Source organism: Pecten maximus, chromosome 12 (assembly GCF_902652985.1).
Source record: "Pecten maximus chromosome 12, xPecMax1.1, whole genome shotgun sequence".
Lineage (NCBI taxonomy): Eukaryota > Metazoa > Mollusca > Bivalvia > Pectinida > Pectinidae > Pecten > Pecten maximus.
Window position 1 is genome coordinate 31229577 of NC_047026.1, and position 23877 is coordinate 31253453.

Sequence of the window (23877 nt, forward strand, 5' to 3'; positions counted from 1 at the left end):
CTCGCATATTCACGCTGAGCTATCGCGAGATCATAACTAGCCTAGCAACCATTGACGCTTTCGGTTTCAAACTATATCAATACGCAATATATTATCCCAGCTTTAGATCATTTATTTTTATAGAATATGAAATATATCAGGTAAAATCATAGAAGACATCGATTCAAATGCATGGTATCCATCTGTTCCCGCTGTAGAGAGGTACCGTATGCACTATTTGTTTGAAAAAATAACTTCCGGTGAGACCAGTGGCCAGGGCTCTTGGACATGATGTAGGCCTAATTGTTGAAATAAGTTTCCAATTCTCACGTTTAAAATGCCATAGGTGTGTTAACAAGGAATGGATTAGATACTAAAACCATTTAACGACCTAAACGGATACTGGCCTAAATCTACGCGTAGAAAAAAATCACAGGACTGTCAAGTGACAGGATCTTTATGTATGCCATGGTTCATAGTACAAATTAAGATTGTGGTTTGGATTTACTGAAACCCTGACTTAGTCTTTTAATTACTCTACACGTGGTTATTAATTGTTAACAACATGTCGGCACATACAGAACAGTCTCGACGGAGGAGCACAGACAAGGGAACACAAAATCTATCTTTCAGTTTGCCTGCTCTCGCAAGATACCATGGAGTACCAAAACGATACGAGGAGACCAGGCCAGTGCTGATTCAGGGTCACGCCCACAGGAGAATACTTAGTATGTTCTTATTTCCAACTGCGTCTAATATATAAGTGTTAATGATGTGAACTACAGCTATAAGCATAATTCATATTCATATGTTGTAACAATTTGTTTTCCAATGGCTTGCACGTCTTGCTTTATTAAGATCGCATGCACATACATTAAGAGGACCTAGTCTGTCTTATCACAGGGGCATGTTTAGTCTCATATTAAAAATTAGACAGAAATACCTATATATGTAAGACTAGACATGCCCCTGTGGCCTGATTGCATTGGGAAATACACAGCAGCTGTCAGAATGTTCTTATCATTAGGTGTTTAGCACGCTCAGAGATCAGTTATTTAATTACCACCTTATTTAGACAATAGCTGTTGTAAAATGTCATTTTCAGAACAGGCACTTGGATCAGGTTATCAAAACCATGAGTTAAAATCTGACATGCACAATGCCATATCTGCATATAACATATATATAATATCTGTATCGTGGCTGGATTTTAACTCTGGGTGTTAATGACCAGTTAAATTAATTTAAGTGCCAGTGATTTCAGGTAGAAAAACAAACGTTGCACTGTTTTCCATAGATAACACTATTCTAGAGTGAATATACAACCTTGGTAAATAACTTAAGCCATTTCATAACTTTTAATTTTAACTCATTCTATAGAACATTTGACCAATATCAAAACTTGGTAGAAGTAAATTTAGAACAAGTACACTTAACTACTAAGTAAAGTATACATTGTGTATATAAACAAACATGTATACACATTCAAACAGCTTCAGCCAATAGCTAGTATGCTCGATCATTAAACAATTATTACAAAGATAACATCAATTAACATCATCAATTGGCATCATGTGTAACAAAATGTCTATTTAGGATGATATTGCACAATTTGAACTTGTATGTCGTCTGAAATCGATTCATCTTTCAATCAGATTATATGTTTTAAATGGGAACATTCTTTTGAAGATATTGGCCATGACCTGCACAGACAGACCTTGGACATTGCTGAGCTGGAAAAGCTGAAATCGATCCGAGATGCAGAAAAAGCACTGTGGGCAGAGGCAGAGCAGATCAAAGCTGCTGCTGTCACAAAGGCACGAGAAGAGGCTGCCATAGAACAGGAGCGTGTTATTGAGAAATTCAATAAAGTTCATCAAAAGGCCCTGAAGGTAAGTTTACATCCAAATTACGAGGTATATTATAAGGTATATTATAAGTTGTCAATGTTATCCCAAAATTGATATGGCCTGATGATGTCTGAACATTATTTTAATCATTTTTGAAAATATATTAAAGGACTTAATGGTTGGATTTTGTCAGTCATTTGCTTTGGGGCAAGCATATCTAACCATTGATGTCAACTTCTGTCACGAAGGGAATTATCAGGATATTTTGGGAAGCAGATGTCTTGACATGTCTGTTGATCAATATGGTCTGTGGTGGAATGTGATGAATAGCGGCAAATTACATCAAGTGAACATAATCTGTTTTCACAGAAAGAAATTTGATAAAAGTATGGTTTTTCATGAAATAATACACATTTATAATTTTTAACTGATCTCTTTTAAACTTTGTATATCAGGTACATTATACATATCAGAGATATCTGACATCTTTCAACTGATTTCCTTGAAATTTGTTAAGCTTCATAATCACGATATAGAATATCTCGTTTCCCTGAACAGCATTTTGATTCATTGAATCATTTTTTTCAAGAGTTACTGCCCTTTGTTTATCTTATCTGAAGATCTCCTATAGTTCTGACCAATTTCTTTGAAACTTGGTAGACTTATCATTGTGTTATATGCCATAGTTGTGTTCCTCAAGTGGCATTCTGTTATTTTTATGAAATTTATTGCCCTCTGTTTATTTATTTTTTGTCAGATCTACATTTTAAGGTCATCTGACCCAAAGGGTCAGGATGACCTATAGTCATCGTGCTTCGTCCGTCGCCGTCCGCCGTGCGCCGTGCGCCGTCCGTAAACTTTTTCTTTCAAAACGCTACTCCTCCTTAACGCTTGGGTGGATTACTTCCAAATTTGGTTTGAAGCATCATTGGGAGAGGGCAATCATATTTTATATAAATGAGGCTGGTCTGACCCCTGGGGCCAGAAGGGCGGGGCCCCAAAAAGGGAACTTAGGTGAATATTACTATAAAATCCTACTCCTGCTTTACCCTTGGGTGGATTACAACTAAATTTGGTGTGAAACATCATTGGGGGAGGGCGGTCATATTTTATATAAATGAAGTTGGTGTGACCCCTGGGGCCTGAGGGGCGGGGCCCCAAATGGGGAACTTTGATGAAATTTTGCTATAAAATCCTACTCCTCCTTAACCCTTTAGTGGATTTCAACCAGATATGTTGTGAAACATCATTTGGGGAGGGCGGTCATATTTTATATAAATGAGGCTAGTGTGACCCCTGGGGCCTGAGGGGCATGGCCCAAAAAGGGGAACTTTGATGAAATTTTGCTATAAAATCCTACTCCTCCTTAACCCTTTAGTGGATTTCAACCAGATATGTTGGGAAACATCATTTGGGGAGGGCGGTCATATTTTATATAAATGAGGCTAGTGTGACCCCTGGGGCCTGAAGGGCGGGGCCCCAAATTGGGAACTTTGATGAAATTTTGCTATAAAATCCTACTCCTCCTTAACCCTTTAGTGGATTTAAACCAGATATGTTGTGAAACATCATTTGGGGAGGGCGGTCATATTTTATATAAATGAGGCTGGTTTGACCCCTGGGGCCAGAGGTGCGGGGCCCCAAAAGGGTAACTTTGATGAAATTTTGCTATAAAATCCTACTCCTCCTTAACCCTTTGGTGGATTTCAACCAGATATTGTGTGAAACATCATTTGGGGAGGGTGATCATATTTTATATAAATGAGGCTGGTGTGACCCCTAGGGCCTGAGGGGCAGAGCCCCAAATGGGGAACTTTGATGAAATTTTGCTATAAAATCCTACTCCTCCTTAACCCTTTAGTGGATTTCAACCAGATATGTTGTGAAACATCATTTGGGGAGGGCGGTCATATTTTATATAAATGAGGCTAGTGTGACCCCTGGGGCCTGAGGGGCAGGGCCCCAAAAGGGGAACTTTGATGAAATTTTGCTATAAAATCCTACTCCTCCTTAACCCTTTAGTGGATTTCAACCAGATATGTTGGGAAACATCATTTGGGGAGGGCGGTCATATTTTATATAAATGAGGCTAGTGTGACCCCTGGGGCCTGAAGGGCGGGGCCCCAAATTGGGAACTTTGATGAAATTTTGCTATAAAATCCTACTCCTCCTTAACCCTTTAGTGGATTTAAACCAGATATGTTGTGAAACATCATTTGGGGAGGGCGGTCATATTTTATATAAATGAGGCTGGTTTGACCCCTGGGGCCAGAGGTGCGGGGCCCCAAAAGGGTAACTTTGATGAAATTTTGCTATAAAATCCTACTCCTCCTTAACCCTTTGGTGGATTTCAACCAGATATTGTGTGAAACATCATTTGGGGAGGGTGATCATATTTTATATAAATGAGGCTGGTGTGACCCCTAGGGCCTGAGGGGCAGAGCCCCAAATGGGGAACTTTGATGAAATTTTGCTATAAAATCCTACTCCTCCTTAACCCTTTAGTGGATTTCAACCAGATATGTTGTGAAACATCATTTGGGGAGGGCGGTCATATTTTATATAAATGAGGCTAGTGTGACCCCTGGGGCCTGAGGGGCAGGGCCCCAAAAGGGGAACTTTGATGAAATTTTGCTATAAAATCCTACTCCTCCTTAACCCTTTAGTGGATTTCAACCAGATATGTTGGGAAACATCATTTGGGGAGGGCGGTCATATTTTATTAGGTCATCTGACCCAAAGGGTCAGGATGACCTATAGTCATCGTGCTTCGTCCGTCGTCGTCCGCCGTGCGCCGTCCGCCTCCGCCGTGCGCCGTCCGTAAACTTTTTCTTTCAAAACGCTACTCCTCCTTAACGCTTAGGTGGATTACTTCCAAATTTGGTTTGAAGCATCATTGGGGGAGGGCAATCATATTTTATATAAATGAGGCTGGTCTGACCCCTGGGGCCAGAAGGGCGGGGCCCCAAAAAGGGAACTTAGGTGAATATTGCTATAAAATCCTACTCCTCCTTTACCCTTGGGTGGATTACAACTAAATTTGGTGTGAAACATCATTGGGGGAGGGCAGTCATATTTTATATAAATGAAGTTGGTGTGACCCCTGGGGCCTGAGGGGCGGGGCCCCAAAAGGGGAACTTTGATGAAATTTTGCTATAAAATCCTACTCCTCCTTAACCCTTTAGTGGATTTCAACCAGATATGTTGTGAAACATCATTTGGGGAGGGCGGTCATATTTTATATAAATGAGGCTGGTGTGACCACTAGGGCCTGAGGGGCGGGGCCCCAAATGGGGAACTTTGATGAAATTTTGCTATAAAATCCTACTCCTCCAAAACCCAAAAGTAGATTATTACAAAATTTGGTGTGGAACATCGTTGGAGGAGGACAATCATATTTTATATAAACGAGGCTGGTTTGACCCCTGGGGCCAGAGGGGCCGGGCCCCAAATAGGGAACTTTGGTGGATATTTGCTATAAAATCCTACTCCTCCTTTACCCTTTGGTGGATTTCAACAAGATATGGTGTGAAACATCATTGGGGGAGGGTGGTCATATTTTATATAAATGAGGCTGGTGTGGCCCCTGGGGCTAGAAGGGCAGGGCCCCAAAAGGGGAACTTTGATGAAATTTTGCTTTAAAATACTACTCCTCCTAACCCCCATAGTGAATTATTACCAAATTTGGTGTGAAACATCATTGGAGGAGGACAATCATATGTTATATAAATGAGGCTGGTTTGACCCCTAGGGCCAGAGGGGCGGGGCCCCAAAAGGGGAATTTCGGTGAATTTTTGCTATAAATCCTACTTCTCTCTAACCCTTGGGTGGATTAATACGAAATATGGTGTGAAACATCCTTTGGGAAGGGTGGTCATATTTTATATAAACGAGGCTAGTGTGACCCCCGGGGCCTGAGGGGCAGGGCCCCAAAAGGGGAACTTTGGTGAATATTTGCTGTTAAATCCTAATCCTCCCTAACCTTTTGGTGGATTACAACCTAATTTGATGTGAAACATAAGGTGACGGCAATCATATTTTTTAATGAGACAGGTCTGACCCCTGGGGAAAAAAAGATGGGGCAAAAGGAGCGCTTAGGTTAAACATTTCTTAAAAATGCAATTCCTCCTTAATGCCTTAATTGATTACAACCATATTTAGTATGAAACATCATTGGGGAAAGGCAATCCTAATTGATATAAATGTGTCTTGTCTGACCCATTGAGACAGAGGGGCATGCCCCAAAAATGGGAACTTGGCTAAAATTTTGTTTTATGATGCTGCTCTTCCTGGATAAGCTAAATGGATAAAAACCAAATTTGATCTAAAACATAACTGGCTGAGATAAATAATTTATGGTAATAATGCTGGATTGAGGGGTGTGTCCCTGCTGTAAGTGTAAGTGTTTGTCAGATGACCGTTAAGGCCCATGGGCCTCTTGTTAAACCTATTTCTAGGAAACTTGGTAGACTTTGTAATATCAATGATATTGATATTGAATGAGTTGGAGATTAACTTCTGATTATTTATTTTGCTCAAACTGTAAGAAAATTAAACATTTACAACCTTTGTAGTGAAAAGTGATGGTTATATATATATAATAGCTCTAGATCTATTTCTGAGAGTTATAGTGAGTTCTATAAACATTTTTACAAGTCTGACAGGAAAAGCCCGTCTCAAATACAGATTAATCTTTGTCTGAATTGTGTCAATGGAAAGGAAATTCACAATTTAGTGTTTGCAGTGAAGTTATTGGACTGGACATGCTGCATTTACAAGCAAATGCATTTCATATTTATATAGAACATAAAGTGTACCATCTACTGGTAAAAAATAATTTTGAAACAGTCAATCTGCCAGGTTCATTTTCATAATGCTAAATTATATATACATATACACATGCAATGGATGAAAGTGTTGGAATACTGAGACATAGGTATTATTGCAAAAATATATTACATAAATATTGAATTCAGCATTAAATATTATAGTGAAAACTATGCCCCTGTATAATTTCTTGTGAAAATGACTAATTCCATCAGAGTTTCAAAACAAATATCGTCAGTTTTGAAATTTTGCAAATTAAGAAAGTGTTTTATTTTATTCAAGGTGAATTATTGTTATTAATGATATTAAAGAGCTCCTGTATTTGAAAACCTTACTGTCAGCAACCAGTATGAAAGGAGAAAGTCATATGGATCTCCATCTAAAAGTCCATTTTACAGTAACAAAGTTGAACATATTGATAATGTATTTTTGTACCCGCATGCATGTACATGGAAATAAAAGTAAAAAAAAAATAGTTACCTTCGTTACCTGATCCACCCATTGAGAAATTTCCTGTGATATGGCAGTAACTTATATATTTTTTGAAAAATCAACCTACATGTAGAAAATCTCAACCTCATAATAGCTATATGAGTATGTGCAGTATTATACACCATGACTATCGTGGTGTAACAGTAGACATTACAACTCATACTAAACACATTATTTGTACCGTCAGTTCTGTGACTGGGTCACATTCCATTCCATTCAATGTTTGCTTTATCATGTCTCTGAGACGAACTTTTGTTGAACCCTGGATAATTATGCACACTTTGGCAAGGATTCTTCTGTAAATTCTGCTGCAAGATTAGGTTGACATACATTGATAGTATACAATTTGTGATGACATCAGACTGTTGTACAAATTCACTGTCACTTATCAGTAGTCGACTTACTGTGAGGTGTACACATGACACTATACTATCTACAGTATAGGTACAGTAAACTCTGCATCAAATCAGAAAATAATCAGCAGTTTTTACAGATGTTAAGACTACGTGTCATTTAAATCAATGCATATATGATAGATTTAGACTCAGGAGTCAGTTTATTTTGTTTACTAGTCTTTAAAAGTAAATAAAAAACGGGAATGTTTTATATACAGTAATTTTTGAAAATAATATTTTGTACTCAAGAGGATGGGGGCAAGGGGATGCAAGTGTACATTGCAGCATAGCTTGGAAAAAACAGAATCACCCACTTAAAAGTTAAATGGAGAGGTTGAAATCTGGCTATCAGACACAAATGATCAATTACATTAATTTTGAAATCCATATTTCACTTAGTTATTGAATAGTGTATCTAGTGGATTATGTTTTAGCTGTATATGATCACTTGTGTAACAGCTGGTCTTATAGAGACTTATATAAGACTTGTAGGTGAGCTGATCAAGGACAGGGGTTTAAGCTGTCTTGTGATATCACTGTCTCAGACTAATGTGTGTCAGTTGGATAGATAACAACATATGGCAAGTCGTACTTTGTCTCTAGATAAAGTCACCCCAATATAATCTATACAGTTACGTACTGATATGTGAACATTTATCAATATGTCATACCCAGTTAAAATATTATGGATGAACAACACGTTCCTGCTAATTAATTATGCATGTGGATTTTGTTAAGTATAGTCTAAAATCTGAATTAGGGATAAAATCTTTGTTTAATTATATATAAAGAAATGTGTTTATTTCACCATGCAATGGCTAGTTAACCTGAAAAAAAAATTTATTTGGCCTCCGACCTTACTGCAATACATAGTATGTTAAGATAAGAGTATAAGTTACATGCACTAACCTGATCAACACTAATATTTGTGTGCCTTTCCAAATGTTTTTGGACTATTCTTATGGAAATCAAAATTACCTCTCCTATATGTAGTAAAACTATATTTTTTAGGCATGGTCGAGGTCTTTCAAATTATAACTTTTTATTGTTGATATTAAGGTATTGGATAAGTGGGTAATCAATAAAATGTTAAAGATAAAACAAAAGTTTTGATGCATGCACTCATGCACAATGCTTTTGTTGTACAGCATTTCTAAGCCCTGTGACCCATTCCCAAAATGATTTATTAAGAAGCCAGACATGAAGATAAGACACTACCTGAATTGCGAAGTATTGTTTCAGGTGAAATTTGGTTAGTCAGATAAGTGAGCTCATCCTAAAGTTGTAAATGTACATTTTGGTAGATATACTGTATCTGCTTGTATAACATAGTATACATATTGATATTAACCAGCCATGATAAACTGCTGTTACAGGAGGAGGCACTGCGCGTTGAGATGGCCATGCAGAAACTTGCCATCGAGCAGGTGAAACAGGCACGCATGGAAGGGGAGGAACGTCTACGTGAGGCTGTCCAAGCTGCCGAGGAGAAGGGACGTGCTGAGCTCAAGGTTGCTGTAGAGACTGCCAGGAAGGAAGAGAAGGAAATGGCTGCCAACGAGGTGGCACGCATCATAAGGTATAGCTACTTGTATTTGAGAACCTTTGGTGACTGAATGTTTCAGGAACACTAATTTTGTTTTTGGAATACTGTATTAAATAATAAACCCAGCAGCCAATACATTAACTTTGACCTTAGGGTAGAGGCTGGCCTTATTACACGATGATGAAATATTGTTTGTTAGCATTTGTACTGAACTGTACAATAGACATGGGTAAATGTTATTATCACATATGGTCCATTGCCAAACCTGTAAAGGCCACTCAAGGGAGCAAAGAAAAGGGGCCTTTATAAGCAGGACTGGCCTGTATCGACACTGGAAGGAATATTATAGTCATATTATCCATACAAAACACATAGAAATATGCTGGTGTCTTTTTCAGAATTCATGAAGACAAGTTTAAAGCTGAAGTGGTTAAGGCAAAGGAAGAGAAAAGGATAGCTCTGATCGAATTAGAGAAGGAAAAAGGATAGCGAGCGAGTGAAGGCTGTCGCAGAAGTGGAGCAACGTGAACGAAGCATCGCTGCAGAGAAAATCAAAGAACTTACCAAGGTATTTCAACAGAAAATAACATTACTAGGGCTGGAAATACAGGAAAAACTGGCAGAAATAAAGAAACGAGAGGAGAGAATTCTTGAAGTTGAAGCAGAAAAGAAAATTGTTGAAGCAGTATTAGCAGAAACACAGAGAGATTTTCAGGACTTTATAGATCGTATTCAACACTTTGAGGATAAGACAGGCCAGGCTGACTACATGGTGCGACCTGTCTACCTAGAGGAAATAGTCAAAATTCAAACAATGAAACCCTGTGTGTAAGGACCACAAGTTTTGAGATATGTGATTGTATATGTCATGGTAAATATTTTCACAAACCTGTCTGATCATAAATTTTTAAAATTCACCTTTTTGAAATATTTTGAAATAGCCATTCTGTATTTCAGCTATACTAATTGTACAGTATCTGTATTAATGTGTTTTGGTACAAAGCAGTACATTTTTGTAAATCATGACATTTTTCTTTTCAAACAAAATTGATATCCTTGGATACCCTAAATTACAATATCTATGCAACATTTTTATACAAAAGACTATGTACATAAGCTTTATATATATAGTGGGAATGCTTATTAAAATGAAACACAGACCCATTGTTATTTATTGTTATTGTCTAATTTGAAGTGTTTTTGGGAGCTGTAGTTGTTAAGATTTTCCTAATTTGTTAATTGATTTTGCTAAATATCCTACCCTGGCAAGTTAATTGCTTTGAAGTCAATTATCTGCAAAACATTTTTTTTTTTTTTTAATCACAACACAGCTACACTTTGATACATATACACTGACCTTTGTTAGAAAGGGTGGCTGATAATACTTGACAATTATTTAGTAACATTGACAAATAAATTTGTAATTATAGTTAATGGCAATTTTATCAGCATTATTGTTTTTATAAATTATTAAAACATATTTCGGATCTGTAATAAATTTGTAGTGAAAATGAACTGCATAATAACTTAGCCGAACTCTATTTTTATACCAGATTATAACATTTTTATTGAGATAACAGTTGCAGATAGTTAGATATTATACAAGTTAGCACTACAGATCACCAGAAGCCTTATTTTGTTATTGTTACATTGTTTCGTGTTTTGAGAATTACACTGGTTGACATGTAACCTTGTTTATTTGTTAAAGCCTCATTTGTTGACTGTTGGTGTTGGGGTGTTAATTTTGGTGATGGGATATTTCAGTTTTGAAAAGTTGTCTTCTAGAACTTATTTCCAAAACAAAAGCCTAAAATAAAACAAGAGGCACATATGGCCTGTATCTCTCACCTGGATATATATATGGCAGTGGTTATGGCAAAACACATTTCTACAGAAGAAAGATTTCGAAGAGTTTGATATATTTTCCCATTTTGGCCCTTTAAACACAAAATTGGTCCCCCTTTAACCAAGGATGCTTCAGACCAAATCCTTTCATTCTTGCAGAAGAAAGAGGATTTTAAAGAATTTGCTATGCTTTCCCTATAGGGCCCACCTCTCACACCCCAGGGGACCAAGCCCACAGTTTATACAAAATTCCTGTTCCCCTTTTTCAAAGGATACTTCAGACCAAACTTGGTCAAAATCCATCATATCCTTTTTGACTTGTAGCAATTTAAATGACTTGCTTGGATTGAAATCCCCTCTTAGGGTCTCAAAATTAATTTGGTCCTTTATGGCTAGTGGTGATATAAAGGAATAGTTGACAGTCGGATGATGGATGTCTTTAAGACCAGTTGAGCTTAAAATGTGACAAAGTGGTACGGGTACATATATATATACAATACATACTGGGTTTTTAGGAAAGGCTTTGTTTGGATTGCTAATGTCAACAAGTGTTTTCTTCTCATTATCTTAATTATAATGCTGCATGTACTAGTGAGTGTTAATAAGTTTGATGACTTTCAGACTGCCCTCTTCTATCTTTTCTCCGCCTACTGCTTTAATCACATACCGATGTTACTGAAATGTATTTACAAACTAGTCCGGAAATCACTGGTTTACATGAAATCTTCTATTTTTTTTTCTTATTCAACCTTTTTGTTGTTGTTTTAAACAGTATTAACTTCATGTGTCAACTTAAGTGAACTTTACATTTTCTTATATATTACATATATATGTACATTATCTAGTTTAGGTATCACTAACAAGTAATGATGTGGGAGGCCTAGTGTAGATATGATCCAGAAGTAATGATACAGGAGGCCTAATGTAGATTTGATCCAGAAATAATAATACAGGAGGCCTAGTGTAGATATGTCCCAGAAATAATGATACAGGAGGCCTAATGTAGATATGTCCCAGAAGTAATGATACAGGAGGCCTAATATAGATTTGATCCAGAAATAATAATACAGGAAGCCTAATGTAGATATGTCCCAGAAATAATGATACAGGAGGCCTAATGTAGATTTGATCCAGAAGTAATGATACAGGAGGCCTAATGTAGATATGATCCAGAAATAATGATGTGGGAGGCCTAGTGTAGATATGACCCAGAGATAATGATACAGGAGGCCTAATGTAGATATGTCCCAGAAATAATGATACAGGAGGCCTAATGTAGATATGACCCAGAAATAATGATACAGGAGGCCTAATGTAGATATGTCCCAGAAATAATGATACAGGAGGCCTAATGTAGATATGTCCCAGAAATAATGATGTGGGAGGCCTAATGTAGATATGTCCCAGAAATAATGATACAGGAGGCCTAATGTAGATATGTCCCAGAAATAATGATACAGGAGGCCTAATGTAGATATGTCCCAGAAATAATGATACAGGAGGCCTTATGTAGATATGTCCCAGAAATAATGATGTGGGAGGCCTAATGTAGATATGATCCAGAAATAATGATACGGGAGGCCTAATGTAGATATGTCCCAGAAATAATGATACGGGAGGCCTAATGTAGATATGTCCCAGAAATAATGATACAGGAGGCCTAGTGTAGATTTGATCCAGAAGTAATGATGTGGGAGGCCTAGTGTAGATTTGATCCAGAAGTAATGATGTGGGAGGCCTAGTGTAGATATGATCCAGAGGCCTAGTGTAGATATGATCCAGAAGTAATGATGTGGGAGGCCTAGTGTAGATTTGATCCAGAAGTAATGATGTGGGAGGCCTAATGTAGATTTGATCCAGAAGTAATGATGTGGGAGGCCTAGTGTAGATTTGATCCAGAAGTAATGATGTGGGAGGCCTAGTGTAGATTTGATCCAGAAGTAATGATACAGGAGGCCTAATGTAGAAGTAATGATGTTGGAGGTATTATTTATTAAGATATCATCAAGAACTACTACTGACCATCAGTTGAATTTTAAAGTTGGAATAAATTTGGGTTCAGGTTTCTATACAGATGTTGAAATAGATAAATATAATTATAAAACCACTTCCATGATCTGAATTGAATATAATTTGATTTATGCCTTGTGTCCAGGAAATAACTTACACAATGTAATCATGTAGGCCCTTTGTCTATTACATTATATACTAGCCTTAGATCTGTGTATACCAGTGTGTACGTGCCTTGCTTCCTGTAAGGCAACTGCTGCTAGAAGTGATTTATTTATATCTGTTAAAAGTTCTATCATGGCTTTCAGTATTACATATACATTTGTGCATGTATTATATGGAAGAAAATTAAATTCCAAAGAAAAAGAGGTATTTATTTACATATATCCTATTGTAGTTATGCGAATGCTCGTTACATAATTTGTGTAAACTTTGATGATTTGGAGGAGAGAAAAACAATCTCAGATTAACAATGATACATTTGCTTTTCGTACACGTCTATTCAGAGTGTGGTGTGTTCACAGTCATGCTCAGACATAACCTTTATTTTTGTACTTGGCGCCAATATTTACCCATTAAATCAACTTACATTTTACCTGCTTTGTACTTATTTATTAATCAAAATTGCTTTCAATTTTTACCAAATTAGATTTTACCTTTGTATATCACTTTACTTAGCATGTTATTACCAATAAAGGAAACTATACTTACACCTTAACTTGAAAAACTTAAAAGTATACAAGAGGCCAATGGGCCTTAATGATCACTTTTGATATATTTTAGCATATTTGACCCCTGTGACCTTGACTGAAGGTCAAGGTCATCCATTTGAATAAACTCAGTAGCCTTTCATTCCAGCATGCTACAGACCTAATATTCCGTCTCTGGGCCTTTTGGTTATCAAGAAGAAGTCATTTAAAGATTTTAGCATATTTGACCTGTAACCTTGAATGAAGGTCAAGGTCATCCATTTGAACAAACTTGGTAGTCCTTCATCCCAGCATGCTATAGACCTAATATTCCGTCTCTGGGCCTTTTGGTTATCAAGAAGAAGTTGTTTAAAGATTTTAGCATATTTGACCCCTGTGACCTTGAATGAAGGTCAAGGTCATCCATTCGAACAACTTGGTAGCCCTTCATCCCAGCATGCTACAGAAGTTGAAAATGTAAATTGTTTACGATGCCGGACAAAAGGTGATCACAATAGGTCAATTGAGACCTAATAAAAGGGTACCCTGTAATCCTTGAATGAGTTACATAATTATGCAGAACATGCAAATTGAAAATGCATGCAAAGAAGGCTTTGTACATTAGTAGCTAGTTATTTCATAGAACAATATATAAAATGATCATGTGTAAGCTAAAAATTTGAAACCATATTCATATAATACACTGATAATATTTTCCTGAAGCATTTTGAACATAACATTAATGTCGGCCACATTGGCATGTAAACAATCACATGAGCATATGAATCTCTTTTAGCAGCTTGTAAACTGCTGAAATGCATATTGTATGCCATTTTTGATAAGGAAATGTATGTTTTTTCACCCTGACTTCCTACAATAACATTTTAATATGGCACAATGCACAATATAGGTTATGGTGGCTTGACTTTCTTGTTTTTATAACAATGCTCATTAAAGCCATGTGTGACCTTCAACAAGGATATTAGGTATGCATCTATACATCTATAATTCAAATCTGCTTTTTAGTATTTTAAAATTGGCCATTGTATCAAAGTCAATTTACATGGAGTACCTGGAGCCATTATTAAGTTAAATATCTATACAATGTACAATGTACGTTAGATATCTATACAATGTACAATGTAAGTTAGATATCTATACAATGTACAATGTAAGTTAGATATCTATACAATGTACAATGTAAGTTAGATATCTGTACAATGTACAATGTAAGTGACAGACCAATGAGTAAAGTTTTACATTTCATAATAAAACCCATCAAATGTCTGTGTCCAAGAAACTGGTAGAAAATAATCAGGAGGGAGACCCCAAATAGGACCAAAATGTCAAATAACAACAATTGTCAAATATCAATAACTCCAAACAAAATCAGACAGGGAAGTGCAATCCCTGATGGCATACAAATGTATTAACATTCTACCGAGATTGTTTCAAGAGTTTGGTGAAAAACCAGAAATTGCCAGGCAAGACTTAACACGTAAAAAGATAATATATAAAATATGTAAAAATATATTACAAAGCACACAAAAAAATAAACAAAGGACGGTCATATAGAATTCCTTCAATTTTCAATTCCCTTTCAGAATTAAAGTGTTCCATCTCGTAGTTGTGTCAAGTGTAACAAATTAACAGATTGTATCAAAAAAGGATGCTTCATCCAATCTAATCTCGGTGAAGTATTTACCATTCTATACATCACTGATGAACAGTACACACAGGAACTACTTCACTGGCAAGAAGTCCATTTTGTGTTGAAATATTATCAATACTCTGATGAAACTATCTGAGATAAAATATGAAGAAATCTTTCATTACAAAATCATTTATTATAAAATTCATGTATCAGAATAATCTATGTAATTTGTTTGCACTTTTGCCACTTTGCGATATTCTTCTGCTAACGTCTTGGGACACCTCATCTTGCACCAGCTCACTGGGGTCATGTTTGCACCTGAGGATCAAAGGTGACAACTACAGTCAAACTTAATGTAAGTACAAAGCTTATACACTGCTTCTCACAAAAATACATAAAATTGTACCCAAGGTACAGAAAATATCTCATCATTATAACATCATCAAATTAAACAAGAGGCCCATGGGTATTATCATCCATCTGAGTTGTGATATATATACTTATACATGATTTTTGCTTTTAAACTCATATTTAACATATTTGACTGTAATCTTGAAAAAGGCAATAAAACAACAAAGGGCCATAACTGTAAGTCACAAGAATCTGCCTGATTGCAATACTCATCCCATATCTTGTTGATACATGTATAAGACTGCATACTAAGTTTTTACTGAAGTTTTCATGTGCCCAATGTCCGATGGCAATAAAACTACGAAGGGCTGTAACTCTGTAAGTTACAGTTGAATTGGCCCAGTTGCGGTTGTAACTCTGTAAGTTACAGTTGAATCGGCCTGAAATCTTATTGATATAAGACTGCATACAAAGTTTCATGAAAATCTGTTCATATTTACTCAGTTATTTTGTGCACAAGAAAAAGTTAACACAGGAGGCACATAGCACAAAGACGGACAAAAGGCCAATGCAATGGGTCACCTGGTGACCTCAGAAAATAATAAGTGTACTGTGTAAATAATAATGACTTATCAGGCCCAAAGTTATCCCACCAGAATGACCTGTTGTGTTGACCTTTGATTGGCATATTGATTGCAGACGAGTTGGTATTCATGTAGGGACAATAGGTGAATTGCATTATGTATATTACATATGCAAAGTTTTAAAATGATGCACAAGATTGTTTAAATTGATGAATAAGTCATGAGGGCCAAGAGGTCACATTGCTGAATACAGACAGTGTAATTGGTTCGAATCATGAATGGTGTGTGCATTTTCGCTCTCGAGTATCTTGTTTTTCTCCAATCATTTCTATTAAGGATTTCAAATGGTTACCAGTAAAATATCTTATGACTTGTTACAATCATCATATACAATGGACAAAACATGACTTCAACACTTACCAGCCTCACTTGTTGCCATGACAACACCAAGTTCATTCTCTGCTGTAGACAACACATATGAATGGGCATCTCCTAAAGACATCTAGTCCACAAGTCAAGGTTTACAACATTGGAGTAGCAATACAACTTATACATCAAAACCTCTCTGTCATAAGGACTATTCCAGTAAAATAACAGAAGGAATCCAGAATCAAAAAAAATTATGTGCTCAAGAAATGTGTCTTAATTATATGGTACTGTTTGAAATAAATCACTTTTATGGGTGGTTCCTGTTTGACTGGAGTCCTCCTGTTGGGTAGATACATTATATCTTACTGGAATAGCCCTTATATCTTTAAGTAATTTCTAATAGTCTATAATGGGAAAATACACTACATTGAACATTTTGTAAATGTTATAAATATTCTAAAAGATAAATACACGTAATTGGACTATTTGTACCCCCCACTCCCAAAAGAAAAGTACTACCGGTATTTGAAGCGGTATTTGTTTTGAAGCAGTATTAGTTTTTCCCTCTGTAGGAAGTATTTGTTAAGAGGCAGTATGTTTTCTCCCCAGTAAGAAGTGTTTGTTTTGAAGCGGTGTTTGTTTTCCCCAGTAAAAAAGTGTTTGTTGTTAAGCGGGTTTGTTTTCCCCAGCAATATGTGTTTGTTGTAAAGCGTTTTTGTCCCCCCTCCTCCTCCCCCCCCCCCCCCCCCCTCTCCATAGCTAAGTATTTGTTTTTTTGTAAAGCGTTTTTTGTCCCCCCCCCTCCTTCACATTCACATTACTAAGTATTTGTTTTTTTTTGTTGTGAAGCAGTATTTCTTGCACCCTTCATTTGTATTTGTTTTGTTGTGAAGCGGCATTTGTTTTCTGTCCAATTAAGAAGTATTTGTTGAGAAGCAGTTGTTGTTTTATTTCCAGTAAGAAATATGTATTTGTTATGGAACGATTTTTTTTTTTCGCACAAAGTATTTGCTTGCTGTGAAGCGAAATTTGCTTTTTCTCTAGTAAGAAGTATTTGTTGTGAAGCGATAATTTTTTTTCACACCAAAAATATTTGCTTGTTGTGAAGCAGTATTTGTTTTTTCCCCAGTATAAGAAGTATTTGTGAAGCCTTTTAAAGGATACGACTCGTGCCACCACTATATCACCTGGCCGGAAACACTTGTACATTTCTACCTGTAAACACAAAAACTAGTCATCAAAGCACATGCTAAAGATATTATATCGCAAAACAAAATGAGTTCATAACATGATGAAATTAGAAACCATAATGTTATGTTTTTGATACATAAGTGTTCATTTTGTTCTGGTTATCTGCATTAATTACATGAATGATGATATTTGAGGTCTCCTGTTAATGTGTTTTGTTTGAGAATATTGTCTTTGTAACAGTAGATCAGAAAGAATGGAGATTTACACATGAAATGGGACAGCATGTTACTGTGACATCGAAAGAAAAAAAGCATCACAATCAACATCTAGCCACATGAAGGTTCTTTTTACAGTAAAACTGTGCAATTTCATAGAGGCCAACAAGAAATTCTATGTTAAAATAACCTCTTTCAAATATTTATGTAATAATTTTCTGAATTTTTAGAATTTTTGTGATGTGGGATACAGTATGCCAGTGAATCAGGCCAATTATTTTGTAACTTCCCAAGCCTGCAGTATGATAAGATAAGTTATTACCCAGTATGTGTTTGCCACTTATTTCAGAATCTGTATAAGTTTTCAACAATAGGATGCAGAGTTATCTACCTTGTTCTAGTTTTTTTTTTAAAGTTGCACTTGTAAAGCAACCTAAGACCATACAAACCAAAACATTATACTTTGACTCGTCTATCAAATTACAGTAAAACTTGTTATCTTGAACTATGGTGACTCAAACACTCTGCTTAACTCACAGTTTCGACAATAAAATTCTACATATATACTCCTTTAATTCGATTATTCAAGATAGCTTTTTCATGCCTCTATTGTCTTTGAGATAACAAAGTCTTTAGTGTATATCAATTGTTATATCATTGTAAATTAATCAAACTTACTTTGTCTTTTTCTGTAGCTCTTACATCTTCTTTTCTGAAACAGGAAACACAAAATAATAATAATTTTACCAGTAATTTTTGTACTTGTGATGAGATGTTCATGGCTCAATGGAATGATCCAAAGATAACTATATGTATACATAATTTGCATGATCAACAATATTTGTAACTGGTGTAAGATATAATGATATGCCATTATTCTTATAACTTTCATTAGTTACTATTGTATAAAACAGACAATCTTACTAAGGCAGTAAACATACAACTATAGAGGTCTTCTAAAGGGTGTGATGCCTTCTAAAATTATTTTGACAGTAACCTTACTTGATGAGGCTTCCTAAAGGATGTGTTGCCATCTATACTTATTTTACAGTAACCTTAATGAGCCCCCCTTAAGGGTGAAATGCCTTTTACACTTATTTTGACAGCAACCTTACCAGATGTGGCCCCCTTAAAGGTGTGATGCCTTCTACATTTAGTTTGGCAAGAATCCTAGCTGATGAGGTACACTAAAAGGTGAAATGCCTTTTACACTTATTTTGACAGTAACCTTACCTGAGGAAGCACCCTTAAAGGTATGATGCCTTTTACATTTAGTTTGACAGAAAACTTCTCAAAGCCCAAGAAAGAGGGTGATGCCTGCTACATTTATCTTGATAATAAACTTTAGCTAATGAGGCCCCCCCAAAGGGTTACCAGTGGTCTTATTTTATAAACTCAGTCTGTCACAGAAAACTTACCTGATAAGGCCCCTAAAGGGTTCTTTAAGTGTGATACATCCTACGCTTAAGATGGAACATTTGCAAAATCTTGGATTTACATTTGTGACCTGAAATACAAATAACTTTTTTGAATAACAACACTAATCAAAAGTTAATGACATATCAAAAAAAAATTTAAGGATTTTAAAATAACTTAAATGTTAGAAACTAGAACAAGAAAATCAATTGAAGTACAACTATAGTTAACCATAGTGTAAACAGAAGAGCATGTTTCACTAATACAAGACAATGTTTACTTAGTTTTTAACTTCAAGATAGTGTTTTGGTGAATATACCTATTTCCTTTTTCCTGCTGAACACAAGGTATATTAAACCGGTAATATCAATGATATTTCAGTTTATAATTAATCTCTAAATTTTGATTGAACACTCTTCTGTTACACAGTTGTTAAGAATATTAAAGATAAAAAAACACACATTACTAAGTTACTGTTATGTTGGTAGCATTTCTTTAGTGAATTTCAATCTTTTTTATACATCATATGAACTGCATTTCTGTTTGCATTCTGTAAATCTCCACAACAGATATCATGTTTTAATGTCAGGAGATATGTAAACTGGGTGTCACCTAACACTGAAAACCTATCAAGGCTATCATATCTTGAGTTGATGAGAATTTTATCCCTCCCATTTGTAAACTCGTACCTAGTGAAGCTGACAGGTAAGTTTGACCTTTAATTGTTCCCCTACAGAAACAATAACTTGTGTACTGGGTACACCTACCCTTGTTGTGACTACGGCATCCACTGTTGGCACAATGTTTAGTTCAGTGTCTGTTTTCACTTCCACAATAACCTGTCATATAAGAAGTACATACAATGTGCAACTTGGCAATAAAGAGAAAATACAGGCATGAAAAGTCTTTAGTCAAGTTTAAGAATTTTCAATTTGATGAGTTGTATATAGCTTTTGCAATGTATTATATATGCACATGCCATCACAATCGGATTCTGATTGGTGTCGAAATGATTAAACCATTCATGATTTAAGTTATAACCTTTCAGACTAGTGTACAGGAATATAAATAGGAAAGCAATCGTGAAGATCATCTTCAGTACTTAAAGGGCTAGTTAATTATCAAATGTATATCATGCTTCAGCACAAATATTTTGGACCAAATTTTCAAAGTTGTTGAATGATGATGAGTTAAAGATAATAATCACATCATATATATACCTGATCATTATCAGATCTTGTAGTTAAGTACCCAGCCAGACTGGCATGCACAAACCCTGATCTTGTGTATGTGCCATTACCAGACACCACATTCTCATCATATCTGCATATTCTCTGACCTAAAAAAATGACAAGACACATTAGACAATGTTAGAAATACATGTACCAAAACTTTCAAACATATTCAATGATTCCCTGATAAAATTTACAAATTTCTACACGTGACAATAAGACCTATCCGAAGAGGATGATGGCCATATTTAGATTAAATTGTATCACTGCTAGGCGTTTGAAATTCTGACAGTAAATCCATCATTATATTTCTTCTCAAGGTGAAGACGTTTATCCTATATTTAATTTGATTGTGTATAACGGTATAATCAATTCGTCTTAATACCATGCATTCGTGTTATTTTACATTATTGATATTAGAACTATCAATATCACAAGATTTGTATTAATTTAATGTTTCAATATTGATTAAACGGAATATAACTGAATTACCACCTGTACTTCTTATACCATTCATTTAATATATGATTTCGAGTCCAGTGATGTAACGTTAAGTAGAATCCACTGGAAATAAACTTAAATAAATATTGATCGGAAATCACTTTGCCGTTTTAACGGCAAAGTGATTTCCGATCAATATTGTTCATTTCTATGCAACACCCTTCATAAGCAATAGTATGTTGGTAACATATCAACAGATCGCTAACAGTATATATTTTGAATCATTTTCATCGATAGATCACTTACCTGGAACACACACCTTTTCTATGGGGGCAGACATATTGTTTGGAACAATCTATTCCATGTGAGTTATAAACAGGTTATAAGTTTTCCAACTTTCTGTGGCGAAAACCCTCCAGTGCTGAAGTATGTGCATAAAAAAGTTTAAAAAGATGTATATAATAATAATCAAAAGTAAATCAAATTTCTAAAACTTAAATAATGTCTACAAGCTTAATTTTATGGTGGTAATTATCCCTATTCATAATATAGAATGTCTTATCCTATTTCCGGATCCGGAACAAGATGGCGGTTGACTAACTGAAAGTTGAAAACTTTATTATAGAAAGGGGTGTTATAGGCCCTGGTGTAGCTATTGTTGTATAGGAACAGCATTTAACACTTATGGAAGCCTTTAAGTAAAATGTCAAATGTTTTTTCCCCGCTATAACTGTACCTAGCCATGGTGTGCGGCGCGGCCCGTAGCTTTTCAATAAATATTTAATAGGCCTATGGTGCTAACGTCAGTACCTCCAACAGCTCCAAGTACACGTTGCCCGAGTTACGTGTATTCCCCCTATTGCACTACTCCCTCGGACACAAAGTCTTTGCGTCTTAGTTTGACTCATCCATTGGTAATTAAGTATGTCCAATGCTTCGTCTTAATGAATTGGAAGTTTTAAGTGTGAACACTGTGTCAATATTCCATGTTTGTCATTGCATTGAATTGTGGAAGTATGTCTTCAACATAATTTGGGATTCGGGGAATTTTTGTGCGTTCAGGAGGTATTAACGTTTCAAATACTGCTCTGAAGCTTTTTCTCCCAAAGACACCATATTGAAAACTAGAATTTCGCATTTGTTTCTCAAGAGCAAACCAGTTTTAGTTTACAAACCGTTTTGAAAACCAGGTTTAAACCATAAACCCAAACCTAAACCAGTTTATTTGCAACAAATTTGCCCTTAGTATGTCCAATGCTTCGTCTTAATGAATTTTTTTGCTGGAGTTATGGCCCTTTGCACAATGATAAACAACCCTCTTTTTTTTAAGCTGATTGCAACATCAATTTGAAACTTAGTGCATGTTTTTTTTCATAATGAACTACATTTCGTGTTAGAATTCTCTTATTTACTGGTGTTCTGGACTCCTTTTCGCTGCCACTTGCTACATTGATTTGTTCCTTAGTTTATCATATTTGAATACTGTATTGTAATATGTTCAGTAGCAGTTTGTATACTTATACATATAATCTGTAAATCATCATATCTACATGTACACGTTAGCTAATTTGTCAGTAATTGGATGTTATCTATGTAATACTGGTTGTATTCAATTATCTTCTTGTAGTTCCAATTAATGTGGTATTTACATGTAGACTTCAGGTCACTAACCCCATGACCATATTATGTCAGGGGAAATTGATCTGTCCTGCAAATTAGTATAAAAGAATCCCATTTTCCTCGTGATTGTCACTCCTACCCATACACTGTACAGATATGTCACTCCTACCCATACATTGTACGGATACAACATATACCTTCACCTACACCAATAAACAGGCACCAAAAAAAATGACTTTGTCATTCTTCAACTCTACATCTCTAAAACTTCAATACTACAAAATTGATTATATTTTATTACAGATTGAGTTTGAACCTTGTATTAAAATTACATTTTATCGCGTTATTGCCATATGCTTCTTGACTTTTTTCCCCGTAGTATTATGCAATCATGATTCATTGCATGATACCATCCTCATTTGACCTCATGATGTATGGATGTAAAGCTCCATCAACCAACCAGCAACAGAAAACATCCTTTCAATTACAGCACTGCAAGTGGGTGCAGACGACACATCCACTTCCATGGGATTATAGTTTTAGCTCCAAGGAAGCCTCTTATTCTCCTTTAGGTCTCACTTTGATTGGTCAACAGCACATGCATATCTGAAATAGCAAGGAGTAATGAACAAAAGGCCCAAGGGCCTTAAAGGTCATCTGACTCAAAAGACCCTTGTACTATTGTAGTATACATGTACATACTCAGTAGCAACTATGATGGCACTGTTGGCCATGGCGGCAATTGTGGATTTTGGACCGACCAGAAAATAAACAACACCTGGTAAGGACCATTTCAGGTAAGTTAGTGCTGAATCCCAGTGGTGGAACTTGAGAAGAAGTTTGAAATAGGTGTTGTTCAGGAAAACCATGATTGCGCAATCATGTTACAAAATGGCCGCCCTGGCTGCCATGTCAAAGTTCTTAAGAGGCTGAAAAACACTTTGATGGCTCCCCTTCCTTAACATCCTCACCAATTTCCAGTTCAATGGCACCAGTGGAACTAGAGAAAAAAAAAGTTTAAAATGTGTTTTTCAAGATGGCGATCATGGTGGCCATCTTGGATATCGAACCAACCCGAAAAATAACAACACTTGGTCAGGATCTTCTCAGAATCATTTCGGGCAAGTTTCAGCTCAATGGCACCAGTTGAACTGGCGAAGAAGTTTGAAAT

General features: G+C 35.9%; 3 protein-coding genes across 4 annotated transcripts in view; 1 reads left to right on the forward strand and 2 right to left on the reverse strand.

The window, feature by feature from the left end:
* The window catches only part of LOC117339198 (peroxisome proliferator-activated receptor gamma coactivator 1-alpha-like), a 31914-nt gene extending 24443 nt beyond the window's left edge, over positions 1–7471 (reverse strand). Inside the window, exon 1 of the mRNA XM_033900661.1 lies at positions 7137–7471. The gene's annotated coding sequence lies outside the window, so the exon portion shown is untranslated. The remainder of the gene's footprint in view (positions 1–7136) is intronic.
* On the forward strand, positions 26–11765 carry LOC117339200 (uncharacterized protein C6orf163 homolog). Its single transcript, XM_033900663.1, is given in 5 exon segments — positions 26–707; positions 1669–1871; positions 8920–9122; positions 9488–9566; positions 9568–11765. Coding segments are annotated over 5 exon segments (1002 nt in total). The 5' UTR covers positions 26–544; the 3' UTR covers positions 9922–11765.
* A 3695-nt stretch (positions 11766–15460) lies between these two features.
* Positions 15461–21667, reverse strand: LOC117339201 (exosome complex component CSL4-like). 2 transcript variants are annotated; one of them, XM_033900664.1, is made up of 8 exons: positions 21393–21667; positions 20634–20752; positions 20181–20252; positions 19416–19504; positions 18676–18709; positions 17756–17806; positions 16642–16724; positions 15461–15610 (listed from the first exon to the last, which is right to left on the reverse strand). In XM_033900664.1, the coding sequence occupies exons 1-8, from the start codon at positions 21424–21426 to the stop codon at positions 15490–15492; spliced, it is 603 nt and encodes a 200-aa protein (XP_033756555.1). In that variant the 5' UTR covers positions 21427–21667; the 3' UTR covers positions 15461–15489. The 2 variants fall into 2 exon arrangements, with proteins under 2 accessions (XP_033756555.1, XP_033756557.1); XM_033900666.1 differs by having other exon boundaries at positions 15461–15605; positions 16643–16724; positions 21393–21655.
* Between the last annotated feature and the right edge of the window lie 2210 nt (positions 21668–23877).

Coding starts and splice junctions, on each gene's coding strand:
- LOC117339201 (XM_033900664.1), bottom strand. CDS start 21,426: ATGTCTGCCCCCATAGAAAAGGTGTGTGTTCCAG. Junction 20,753..21,392: donor AGAAAAGGTGTGTGTTCCAG/GTAAGTGATCTA, acceptor TCATTTTTTTAG/GTCAGAGAATATGCAGATAT. Junction 20,253..20,633: donor CAAGATCTGATAATGATCAG/GTATATATATGA, acceptor CTTATATGACAG/GTTATTGTGGAAGTGAAAAC.